This window comes from Pyricularia grisea (assembly GCF_004355905.1).
Source record: "Pyricularia grisea strain NI907 chromosome Unknown Pyricularia_grisea_NI907_Scaffold_8, whole genome shotgun sequence".
Taxonomy (NCBI): Eukaryota; Fungi; Ascomycota; class Sordariomycetes; order Magnaporthales; family Pyriculariaceae; genus Pyricularia; species Pyricularia grisea.
In genome coordinates, this window is record NW_022156721.1 from 378,415 (window position 1) to 391,699 (window position 13,285).

The window sequence follows — 13,285 nt, forward strand, 5'->3', positions numbered from 1 at the left end:
TTCCGGTTCCTGGTTACCAGCAAATCCGAACTGCTTGTCCGCTTTGGCTTTAAAAATATTTACGACAAATATAAAAATTTGGTTTTCCATTAAATTTCTTAATCCAATATAATAAAAAACATTTTTACATTTTTACGCTTTAAATTAAACCGCATTCGGCTAAAGTTTAACAAAATTATATCGAAATTAGGGTTACCGCCCGATTGGCCCCCATACGCGAATTTTAAAAATTTTGTCGATATATTTATACCATTATTTATTTTCGTATCGACGGCTTGCCCTTTTATTATTAATAACAAATTTGGTAATTTTTGGGCCCAATTAAATAAAATTATTAAATATAAAAAAAAAGGTTAACGGTTTTGGCTTTACGCGATATATTTCCTAATTTTAAACCAGCCTTTTTTAAAACGTACGAATTTAAGGTTGGTAAAACGTACGAAAAAAAAACAAGCCGAAATAATTAAATACTTTTGCGATATTATTAAAATTATCATACTTTTTGCCAACCCTCTTTTTTCCGCATTATTAATATACGTTTTCGACCGAATAAAATTCGACGTTAATTCGAAATTATACAGGTTGCATTTTATTTTCAACATTTCGGATAATCCCCTCGCCCCCGTTAAATTGCTCCACCTATTTTTTGGCGATTTACTCGTCGATAACGAAAATCGCGATGGAACCTTTTTTGGGTCGACGTTTAAAAAACCCACAAATAATTGGCGGGGCGTTGTTTTAAATTATTGTTAATTAATAATAACTTTAAAAAAAACGTTTGCAATTTACGTAAACCTGAAATATCCAGGTTTAAAATTAGTAAACAAATTATTAATACCGCCCTGCCACCGGACGTTTAATATGCCTGTCGTTATTGGATACAACATTAAAACGGGAGCAAATTAGGGATTCGAAACGACGATATTATCCACCGGTTTTTGTTAAAACATTTGCTTTATTGGCTCGAAATATTAGCCATTATAAAGCGGATCCGGGAAAATATTAATATGGTAAACGAACTGTTAAATTTGTTTAATGTACGTGTTTTACTCCTTTTTTATTAATATCGGAATATGCTAATTTTGTTTAAAACCGGAAAATAACGGTATAATATCGTTGTTATTTTTTAATATGCGGCGTTTTGTTTTAAATTGTTATTCGACGATCGAAATATCGCTTTTTTAAATCTACCATTTAATTACCGTATTCGCGCCGGAAAAAAACGCCGTCCGAAAAATATAAAATATATAACAGCGAATTTCCGGTTTCGTTATTACAAAGGCCACGGTTGGATTAAAAATAAATACGTGTTTACAAACGTTCGAAAGGCATAATAAATTGGTCAATTTAATTATATTTTCGGCCGACGGCCACGAATTGGCGTTAACCTCCCACGACGGCACCGTTAAACTTTAAAATCCGGCAATAAACGCTTATATTGCAACGTTTAAAAATTATATTAAAATTTTGTTATTTAATACTATAATTTTATACCTTTAAGCAAGTTTTAATGCTATATTATTTATTAAATATCCTGGTTTTATTATAATAACGTTTTAAACTAATTTATAATATTATAAAATTAATAATGTTGGTTGTAATAATAGTTGGGTTATTTCCAATGGATAAAACTTCCTGTACCTACTTTTTAAATACCAACCGGGCCATTTAATAACGGCAGGATTAATAGTAACTTTGGGTTTCGGATAAGAACAAATAATTTTCTATCGAATTTATCGAATAATATTAAACGGGTTTTTTTTAAAATAAAATAAAAACGGGTTTTTAATAATTATTGGGAAAATTATAATTAAAAATAATACTTTTTTTTAATTTATTAAACCCATTAAAGGTTTTAAAATTACCAGGTAAATTTATAAACTTTACTGCATTTTTATACCGTAATATGTTAATTATATCGGCGTTATCCGTCACACCCAAAAACCGTTTAATTGTTAATTGCTTTTAAATTCGCCACTTTATAATTTGCCACACGTATCCCATAAAAACTGCCACCAAAACATCCTCCAACATTTATTTATTTTCCAATATATTTCACGGTTTAAAAGTTTTTTCAAATAAAATTGTTTTTTCCCTTCCTTTGCAAATAATCCCGCTAAATCATTTGTTGTTAACCGCAAAATCTAATACAAAATTGGCCTGTTTTAACGCTTCCCGAGCCTGGGCTTATTTATAATTATCCGTTGGTATTTATTAGGTAGGAGCGGGGTTTACCAAGCTATATAAATCACGGGTTCACGCCATTATTATTAAAAATATTAATTATGGAATTTGGCGAAACCCGTTTCGCCTTCCACTGTAATGCAAATATTTGGGGCTGTACGCTGTGGGCCCTTTAAAAAGTGGGGTTAATAAACTATGATCTTTGATGAAATCGTGAGCTTAACCTTTTTTTTAGAAATTTAACACCGTTTTTTATTAATTTATTATTTTTATCTTTTTAAATAAATTACTTAATTCTAAAATAATTTCTATAGAAATCTAAGCTTCTTAATATTTAATGGCCAAAATAAAATATTTTTTTAATTTGGGCTAAAAATTTCATATATTTTCCCAATTTGACAATTATATTAATTTTATATTTGCTTTTAATACCTTTATTTATACTTTTAACAACGTATTAAATATATTATAATTTGGAGCATAATAATTTTCCTTTTAATAATATACATCGTGTTTTAATTTTTGCCCTATACGGTATTAATAATGGTTACAGCCAATATTATATATTTATTTGTGTTAATTAAGCGATTTAAAGGATAATGGGGCGCGCCAGTGGGGCCATTTTCCATGGATATTACATTATACATTAAATTTAATCGTGAACGAACCGGAATTACTAACCACGTATTTAATTGGACTTAATTAATTAATCGGGCACTTTGAATGATTTAAAAAAGTGGTAAAATCTAAAATGTAATTTACAGCAAACGTTAAATAAATATTAAAAAACTCACGTTTTTGCATATTTCCGCTGGCACGCCATATAAAAATATAGTGAATCAAATAATAAAATTCCACCAATTACAATTTTATAATTTTATTTATATTATTTTATAATAATTACGATTCAAATTACGCCACCCGATAAATAATTTAAAGATATTGTCGAATTTTAAATTATAAAACACGTTGGTTTATATTCGATTAAAAGCCAAAGGATTTTTGCATCCTTTATTATAACCGAAATCTTTTCGAAATTTAGGCCAATATTATAAAAAATTGGAAATAAGGGTGTTTTATCGGGTGGCGGTAACGGTTCATTTAATAAAAAGTTTGTAAATAGGTCCACAATTCTAAAATCGGTAAATAATAACGTGTTGGATAACGAATAAAAAGCGAAAATCTTAGCAATATCCAACAAAAATGTTTGAAAATGCGCCCCCGTTGCCGCGTCCCAAAACCGCACCGTTTTATCCCCTAACGCCGACGCTATTACCTGGCTGTCCGGCGAAAAGGCCATTACGGTAACCAATGGTTATAACCTTTAAATCTTTGGCGATGCGCCCCCGTTGCCGCGTCCCAGAGCCGCACCGTTTTGTCGGTTAACGCCGATGCTACCACCTGGCCGTCCGGCAAAAAGGCCATTACGTTAACCGAATCGTCGTGGCCTTTAAATATTTAACAATACGTATTCCAATCCGGTTTTATCCCTTAAATACGGAAATTCGGCAATCCTTGGTCCCAAAACCTTTGCCGCATTTTGCTTACAATAGGGGAAAATAATATTAACGCCTTATAAATTTAAAAAAATATTTATTTAATTATAAATTTAAAAAAATATTTATTTAATTATAAATTTAAAAATTATAATAATTTTGTTTGCATTCTTTATAAATTCGCTTAATTCCCCAACTACGTTTAAAGCCGTATATGAAAAGGGTTAATTTAAACGTAATAAAAAAGATAACCTTATTAATCTGGCGTATAGTAAAAAATTATTTTATCGCAGCGGTATTATCCGAAATTTTACCCAAAATTACCAAAACTTATAACCAATTAAAAAAATAATTATAAAAAAACACGTAAACGTTATTTCCTACAAACCTTTTACTTTGCTGTAAATAATAAACCCAATAAACGCAGATATATTAGAAATTAGGGGGGCATATATATCTATTATTTGCTTATCGATTTTATTTTTAAACCCGTTTGGTTTTCGAATATCGCAAATATCCCGTTTAAACCCCGCTTTTATACGTTTAATATATCGTGCCGCGAATTTACCGTGTATTTTTACAACGTTTATATAATGTTTGCTTATTCCGCTATCTTTAAAATTAAGGAAAAAATCGCTAAATAATTTATATAATAATCGAATAGGACGGTAAAATTCGGAAAGGATTTTTAACATTATATATAAGTTTAAAAACCACCAATTTATATTATCCACATTCAAACCGAAAAATATAGTAAAAAATATGGCAGATAAACAAGTCGCGAAAAAAATAATAGCCTTTGAAAATTGTAATTACTGGTTAAATTCTGCTTTTTTATTGCCGAAAAACATTTAATTAAAAATAGGATTGTAAATTTAATATCGTTAAAATTTGCCGTTTTCGCATTATTTTAGCCACAATTTTAATTATTTTTTCGGATTATATGTGTTACGATCAAGGTATCGGGGTAACCTGTTCTTATGGTAAAATACGGTGGGTTAAAACAACTAAACGTTTGGAGGGGTAATTGGGTATTCTCAATAACTGGGGTAAAATTATAATCGGTTTCAAATAAATATTAAGGCTAACTAAAATTTAATTGCTGTTAAACAATCCTAAAATCGAATTTATTTATATAATAATAAGCGTGCCTTATATAAACTATGTTCCGAATGTGATTATGGTAATCACCCAGTGATTTTAATAATCACTATTGTTGTAATTTCCCCTGATTATTTAAGGATCCAAATGATTATTTTTCCTTGGCAATCACGTGATGTTACGTGATTGGTCCCTTACGTAATTCTGTTTTCTGCCGGTCGGTGTTTTTTTTAACCGAATATTGTTAAAAGGGGTGTAACCCCACCTGGCCTTTTTTGGTACCGGCCCAATTGTTTGGTCGTAATATTAGATCTCCTTTTTTTTGGCCAAGTTCTTTTGGCTTTTAAATAGTTTATACTTCCTTAATCCTTGTTTTTTTGAGCTTGTTTCTCCCTTGTTAATTTTTTCGCGTTGTATTTAATCGCGTAATTAAATCGAAATTTAATCGCTCGTCGACCGTTCGTTGCGACAACCTTTTTTTGCCTTTATTTTATCGCTGGTGGAAATGCCTTTTTGTTTTGTTTGTTAATTTCGGGGAATTTTTCGCTGTCAAATTTCTCCCCGGGATTCCGCTCGTTGTACGGAATATGTTCGTTTGAATTTGTCGCACTGCGATATTTTCGGAATGTTTCCGGAATTTTTTCGTCGAATTATTTCCCAATATTCGCGTTTTAAATCGGAGTTAAAGGCCGTTAAAAAGGCGAAAAGGGCCGCGGACCTTAAGGTGGAGCGTTTGCGGAAACAAAAGAAACTGTGGTTTGAAAAAATAATGCGGGCTGTGTTCCGTGGTATCGATAATTTGGAAGAATTAAATCGGGTGGAACGTAAAAAGGCGGAGTAGGAAAAACGGCGGCGGTTAGCCGAGGTCCTTCCTAAAATGTTTTTAAAATCGCTTTTTCCGGATTCCAATTTTGTTTGGGATTCGATTTTCCCAATAGGTCTTCTAAATTTTTCGTTATTGGATAAAATAAATATTTTTACGCAATATTCCGTTAATAAATCGTTTTTTGGTGTTTTTTATTTTATATTGTATATTAATAATTTTTTTGTAGGTTCGTTTGGTGGTATGGTTTCGAATTTTGGTCGGTTTTTAACTTTTGGAAATGGTAAATAATGCTTTTTTAGGTCGTCCTTTTTTTTCGGCTAATTTACTCGCAAATCCAATTTTTAATAATATTGGCGGAGCGGTTTTTGGCAATTTTGGAGGTGGTTAAAAGATTTCCAAATATTTTTTTTATATTTATAATTTTTCCATTTAATAAGGTATTTTGTTTTGCCGTGGTTACGTTTGTGGTCGAATATTCGTTTTATTTTGTAAATTTTTTGTGCGTTAATTTCGATTATTTTTCGTGTGTTAATACCGTGTAATACTGGTTCCAATAATAATATATGGAATATTGGGTAAATTTTTATAATATTTGGTAACGATAATCGGTAATTGGTATTGCTAATTTTTTTGTTAATTTTAAAAAATTTAAATTTTTTAAAATTTAATTTGTTGTTTGGTCGCTGTATTTTAATATCACGTCGAATAAAGTAAACGTTATTTCCCTTTTCGAAGGATGGTCCCTTTATCCGATATTAATTGGCGTATTTTATTATTTTTTTTCGTACGAATTTTAATTTTTGCTGGAGTTTTTTATATAATTATCGTAGTTCGTTTATTTATTTATCGGCCCGTGGTGCCGTAATGGTTATTTTAGGTTTTCCGTACGCTGTAGGGTTAAATCCGTAATTGGCGTAAAACGGGGTTATTTTGGTATTTTCGTTTTTTAAATTATTATAGGCGAATTGTGCTGTGGGAAATAATCGTACCCAATTATTTTATTTATGCTTTACGTAATATTTTAAATATTGTTCGAATATTTGGTTGGCTCGTTTTATTTATCCGTTTATTTAGGGGTGAAATATTGTGAATAATTTATAGTTAATTCCTAATTAATCCATTAACGATTTCCAAAATTTTAATGTAAAAAATTTGTTTTTGTCGGTGGCGATATTTTTTAATAGTCCGTAATTATTAATAATTATTCGTAAAAATGTGTAGGCGATTTTTTCGGTATTGCTATTTTCCTTATATGGTAGGAAATAGGCATATTTGGTAAATTTGTCCATTATAATTAATATGCTATTATATTTGGTTCGTGTAAATATTCTTTTTAAAGGTGGTAATTTAACGATAAAATCCATTATAATAATTTATTAGGCTTTATTGGGGGTTGGTAAAGATTGTAATAATCCATAAAATTTATATTTTGCGGATTTGTTTTTAACGCAGAATTCGCAATTTTTAATGGTTTTTCGTATTGTTTATCGTGTTTTTTTAAAATTATAATGCTGTTTTAACCGTTTCCATATTTTGGAAATTTTTTGGTGTCCGTGGGTTTTGTTTTCGTGGATTTTCCGTATTTTTTCTGGTGTAATTATTATATTTATTATTATAAGATTCCGGTATGCTGGTAAAAGGTTTCCGTTTTCGTTTATTATAAGGATAATGCGTGTTTTTTTTGGTATAATATTTTCGTGGTTTGGTTTTCGGTTAAAGGCGTCGGCCTTGCCGTTTTTTATTTTTTTTCGGTAAATAATTTTAAAATGGAATTTTAATAGGAATTTTAACCATTTAATTTGTCGTTTATTTAACGTTTTCATTAATGGTAAAATAGGTTAGGTTTTTGTGGTCCGTTTAAATTAACACCTCGTATTTAATTCCGGATAATTGGGGTTTCCATTTTTCGAATATTTAAATAATAACCATTAGCTTTTTATCGTATATTTGGTAATTAAGTTTTGGTCCATATAATTTTTGTAAAAAAAAGGCGCAAAAATATAATCTCTTTTTTTCGTTTCGTTGGTTAAATTGTTTTCCGATTACGTAATCGGATACGTCGGTTTCGATTTCGAAAAGTTTCGTTAGGTTTGGTATTTTAAAAATTGGTTTACGGATTATTGCGTTTCGTAATTGTTTAAAAGCCTGTTACATTTATTCCGTCCATTGGAATTTTAGGTTTTTTTTGGTTATATTGGTTAATAGGGTGGTAATCGCGCCGTATTTTTTAATGAATTTTTTGTAAAAATTTACAAATCCGAAAAAGGCTCGAACGTTTTTTACGTTTTGCGGTTAAAACCATTTTTTTGTTGTTTGGATTTTTAATTTTTCCATTCTAATTTTTCCAAAAACGATAATATATTTTAGGAAATTAATTTATTTATTGTAAAAAAGGCATTTCTTTGGTTTAATTAAAAATTTAACGTTTTGCAATTTTTGTAAAACCGTGTAAACGTGTTTTTTATATTTTTCCAACGTTTTGGAAAAAATAAGGATATCGTCCAGGTAAATAACGACGAAAATATTTAAACACTTTTTTAAAAACGTGGTTAATTATAATTTGGAAGATTGCTGGGGCGTTGGTAAAACCGAAAGGCATTATTAAATATTTGTAATATTCTCGCCTGGTGCGAAACGCGGTTTTCCATTTTTCGCCTTTTTTTATACGGATTAAATTATATATTTCTTTAAAATCTAATATCGTAAACCATTATATTTGGTAAAACATGTTTCGGAACTTTTTTATTAATGGGAATGGGTAGTAATTTTTAATGGTAATATCGTTTAATTATTTGTAATCCACGCATAATCGTAATTTTCCGTTTTTTTTTGGTACGAAAAGGATTGGGTATTTTGCTGGTAATGTTAATGGTTTAATATAACCTTTTTTAAGGTTTTTTGCGAGATATTCGTTTAATATTTCCATTTATATTGGATTTAAACCATATATTTTGTGGAATCTCGGTTGGGTTTTTTTTTTAAATGGTATTTCGTGGTCGAACGGATTATATTCGGGTAATCCGGTTTCGAATTTTTGGCTGAATAATCGTATATAAATTTAATATTTTTTTGGTATTTTGCCGTTTTTAGTTTATTCGTTTGTATTTAATGTTATGGGATTAGATCGGTTTTAGTTTGTGGATAATCGTTTTTTTTCCGATATTGGCTCCGGGGTTGGTCGTTTTTTTCGTAAATACGCCATTTATTTTATTTGGTTCGTCCGTGTTTTACGTTTTTTATATAAACCTTTCCATATTGGAAATCGTTTAATAATTAAATGTTTTTTTATTGGATTTGGCCGATTGTCCAATTTATTTTGGAATTATTTTTCCTAAACCAGGGAATTTTTAAAATTATATTTTTATCTTTTATTTCCGTAATGTCCAAAATAATTTATTTTTTTCGTCCGTAATTTTCTATCCAAAGGTGTACGGTCTTTATTTCGATAATACCATTCCCGTATAAAACTGTTTTTTTTCCACGGTTTGTAATTGGTATGGTTTTTTTTTTATTGCCAAAATATCCGTCGTTCCGTTACGATTTTTGGTAATATATAATTATTTTATATTCCATTATCGAAAAATATTTGTATGGGTTTTTATTAAATCGTATATTGAGGAATATATGTTTATATTCCGTTATTATGTTTTGCGTAACGTTTAGGGTTTTTTGCTCCGTTTCCGTTATCGCCGTCCGGTGCCCTGTACCGTTTGGCTGCCTTAATCTTTTAGCTTACTGGACTCGCGTCGTGGGTCTTTGTTTTTTTTATTTTTAAATGCGAGGTTACTCCTCGTTTTAACTTCGTCGAATAAATGTTTGGTTAATGCAGGCGTCTTTCGTGCATTCGTGGGTGTTTATTTATCTTTAATTTTTGGGTCCCATACAATTTTGGTTATAAATGCGGGTATTTGGTGTCGTTATTTCCGTACGTGCCAATTTTGGGCTTTGGTTAATATGTGGATTTTATATATGCTGCGAATATAGTTATACCATGGAAAATTCGATTAATTGCAGTATATTATAGGGTATTTGTCGTTAGGCGTAAAAATTACTGCTAATTCGTTTTAAAATCTAATTTTAATTTCCCAATTGGGTAGTTTTTCGGTTGTGTAAATTTCGTTAATTCCGGTAATTAATCGTCGTCGAAAAAAAATTATGGTAAATTTTCTTATTTAAATGGATTTTACAGTTGTTTCGGAAATATTCGGCCCAAAAAACGCGGGGGTGTTCCGGGTGTTTAATGTTAAATATTGGGTGGTTTCCAAACGTGGGATTAAGGTTCCCCGTGGGGTCCTGTTTTTATTATATTAAATTATACCCTGGGAATTGGACTAATTGGTTATTTTTATATAAATCGATTTGTTTTTTATTATATTTGTAAAGGTTATTAGTTCTTTTCGCGCTGTAACGGTTTGGAACTATTTTTTTTCGTTATTGGAATTTTTTTTTAAAGCGTTATTAAAAGATTTTTCCGTCGAAAGTTGGTTGGTTATTCTAATACGGTGGGTTTATTCCAATGGTTTTATATCGGATTTTTCCGAGGCGTTTAAATCCGTAAATTCGGGTAATGTGGCGTTTTGTCGGTGTAAATTAATTGGTGGTTTTATTTTTGTAGGTATTTGGTTTTCCATTGCCAATATTCGGGTGTTTCGTGGTTTTTAAAAATATTATCCTGCGTCCATTTTGGAATTATTATGGATTATATAATTATCGTCGTAATAAATGGTCCAATTTATTAGGTTATATTAACCAGGCTGTATTTATTGGTAATTTATGGCGTTAAATCCTCGTGTTTTTTCGGGTTTGCCTTTAAAATCGAGGGTAAAACCGGAAATATTGTTTTGGTTTCCGGGGCAGTTTTTGGCAGTATACCCTGCTTTATTATATTTAAAATATTTGCCATTTTTGGAATTTTTGCGAAATTTTTTGTGTTGTATCGCGTTAAAATCTATGGGTCCATTATATATCCCGTATAAGGTGTTATATTGGCGAGGCGGTTTGGGGTGTTGGTATTTGCGTCCGGTATTGGTTTATCGTAAGGTTGGGCCCCATACGTTGCGTTTTTCGCGTCGTTCCAGCTTTTTTCGTATTATCGGTTGTTAATTTTAATTATTAATTTTACATATTCGGTTAAAATGTCGGGTCGTTTTTTTTTTTAACAAATTCGTTTTTAATTTTTTTTTTAAATCCCGCATAAAAACGTGCCATTAGGGTTTCGGGGCCTTATAATAATTTAGCGGTAATTTGTCGAAACTTATTGGCATATTTAAATGCCGATTTAATTTGGATAAGGCGCATTAATTTATATTTAACCGTACATTCCTTATTTGGATTACCGAATATTTTTTTAAAATATTTTTCGAAATTATCGTAATTGTCGAAAATGCGGTTGGTTTTAATTTTACGGTTTTTTTCCTTTTTATAGTCCAGGTAATTTCGCAAAACGGGTTCGAACCAGGCGAACGTGTCGTTTTTTAAAAATAAGGTTACGTAAGCAATTTTGTCTGTATCGTTGTCGAAATTATTTTCGTTAAAATGTAAATATATTCGGGCTTTCGTAAAAAATTTTTGCAAAATATTTATGGTACCGTTAAAAGGCGTAAACAAAGGATATTTAATGCTATTTTTATTAATTCGGTTAATTTATTCGGTTATTCGTTTTTAAAATTGTCGATTTTCGGTTTGGAGCGTTGCGACCATTTAACGTAAGGTGTTAACGTTGGCCGGAGCGTTAATGGTAAAAGGGGTTTAAAGGGTGGTTTTATTGGAAAATATTATATTGGCGGTATTATTCGATATATTTTAAAACAAAATATTGAACAAAAATAATTAAAATGTTACGATTAAAATATCGGGGTAACCTGTTTTTATGGTAAAATACGGTGGGTTAAAGCAATTAAACGTTTGGAGGGGTAATTGGGTATTTTTTATAATTGGGGTGAAATTATAATCGGTTTTAAATAAATATTAAAGTTAATTAAAGTTTAATTGCTGTTAAATAATCCTAAAATCGAATTTATTTACATGGTAATAAGCGTGCCTTATATAGATTATATTCCGAATATAATTATGGTAATCACCCAGTAATCCCAATAATTATTACTGTTGTGATCTCCCCTAATCACTTAAGGATCCAAATAATCACCTTTTTTTGGCAATTACGTGATGTTACGTGATTGGTCCCTTACGTAATCCTGTCTTCTGCCGGTCGGTGTTTCCTTTAACCGAATGTTGTTAGGAGGGGTGTAACCCCACCTGGCCTTTTCTGGTACCGGCCCAACTGTCTGGTCGTAATAATATGGTTGTTTTTTATTATAGACGAACCGGTAAAAAATTGCGATATAAATAAAAAGGGGTTCGGGGGTTATGGCCAGTTAAACCATATAATTTAAATTGTTAATAGTAAACCACGGATTTTAATCCACGTTGTAATTTCCTTGAATTTATGCGAATTTAATTCTTAAAATAGTTTATATATTATTTTTAATATTTTTAAAAGATATTCGGTATAGTTTTAATTTATAAACAGCTTTTTTTTTATTAAAAAACCTTAATAGATTTGCGATTTTCGGGGCGGACCTGCTTATATATAAAATATATGATCGTATTATAAAAGTATTACGAAATTTGGATAAGAGGTTAAAAACCAGCGGAAAATATTCGGATTATTCGTATTCGTTTAAAATATCGCTAATAATTATTTAAAATTCGTGGTTCGCGTTATTTCGAGGTAAATTACCCAAAAAATTGTAATAATTTTTCAAATTAGATGGTAAAGCCTTTTTTTTCCACCGCGTTTTTATTAAAACCGCCAACGGACTTTTAAAAACAGCTTTGAAAATAAGAAATTATTTTGGTAAATTACGCAGCAAATAAAGGAAATAAAAACGTCGTATTATTACGGTCCCGTTTTCCTTTTTTAAAAGAATAATTGGCAATAAATTATTTTTCGTTAAAAAAACGTGTTAACCATAATATATGCGATAGTCGATTTTCCAGTTATTAAAGGGTTAATTAACCAAAATAAAGGTTTAATACATTTATTTACCCAATTATATATGGTTTTTCAAATACGAAACGAAATTCAATTTTTTATTTCGGGGTTTTTTAAATATCGGTGTTATTATTATATATTTTGGAAAAAAACAAAAAAATTCCACGGGGCGATTTTTGATAATCTCGTTAATAATCGTTAATAAAGGTCTACAATTAAATAAATTATTATAAATTTTTGCAGTTAAAATTTTGCAAATTAGTAAAGAATAATATCCAGTTAATATATAAAAACGTATAATTATTCCTCGGCGATTAATAGCACAAATATTAGTTAACGTAATATTTTTACGCTATTATTAATAATTTACAAAATATTATATTTATAATACTTAATATTTTACTTCCCAAATTACTTAAGAAGATTTATTTACTAGGGATTAATTTTTAAATTAATCTTTCCTCGAGGATTTCTTTTCGAAATATAATTGTTGGAATAGCCTCACTCGCGCGCGTATAAAAAAGGGAGTTGACACGGGCCGGAATTAAGGCCCCAGCAACCGGATAATTAAATAGGATGCACGGGCCGCATAAAGATTTTTGACCAGGCGGTAAACGTTAACTTATAATTACACGATTTAAATAAAAAATAAACCGAATATATTTAAATAATAAAGATACTATA

The 13,285-nt window shown here is 30.0% G+C and overlaps 1 protein-coding gene across 1 annotated transcript; it reads right to left on the reverse strand.

Moving 5' to 3' along the window:
- Positions 1-3,136: 3,136 nt before the first annotated feature.
- PgNI_11989 (uncharacterized protein) lies at positions 3,137-3,609 on the reverse strand (the record flags this gene model as incomplete). Its single annotated transcript, XM_031131947.1, has 2 exons — positions 3,137-3,464; positions 3,488-3,609. The coding sequence occupies 2 exons, from the start codon at positions 3,607-3,609 to the stop codon at positions 3,137-3,139; spliced, it is 450 nt and encodes a 149-aa protein (XP_030977274.1).
- Positions 3,610-13,285: the final 9,676 nt, after the last annotated feature.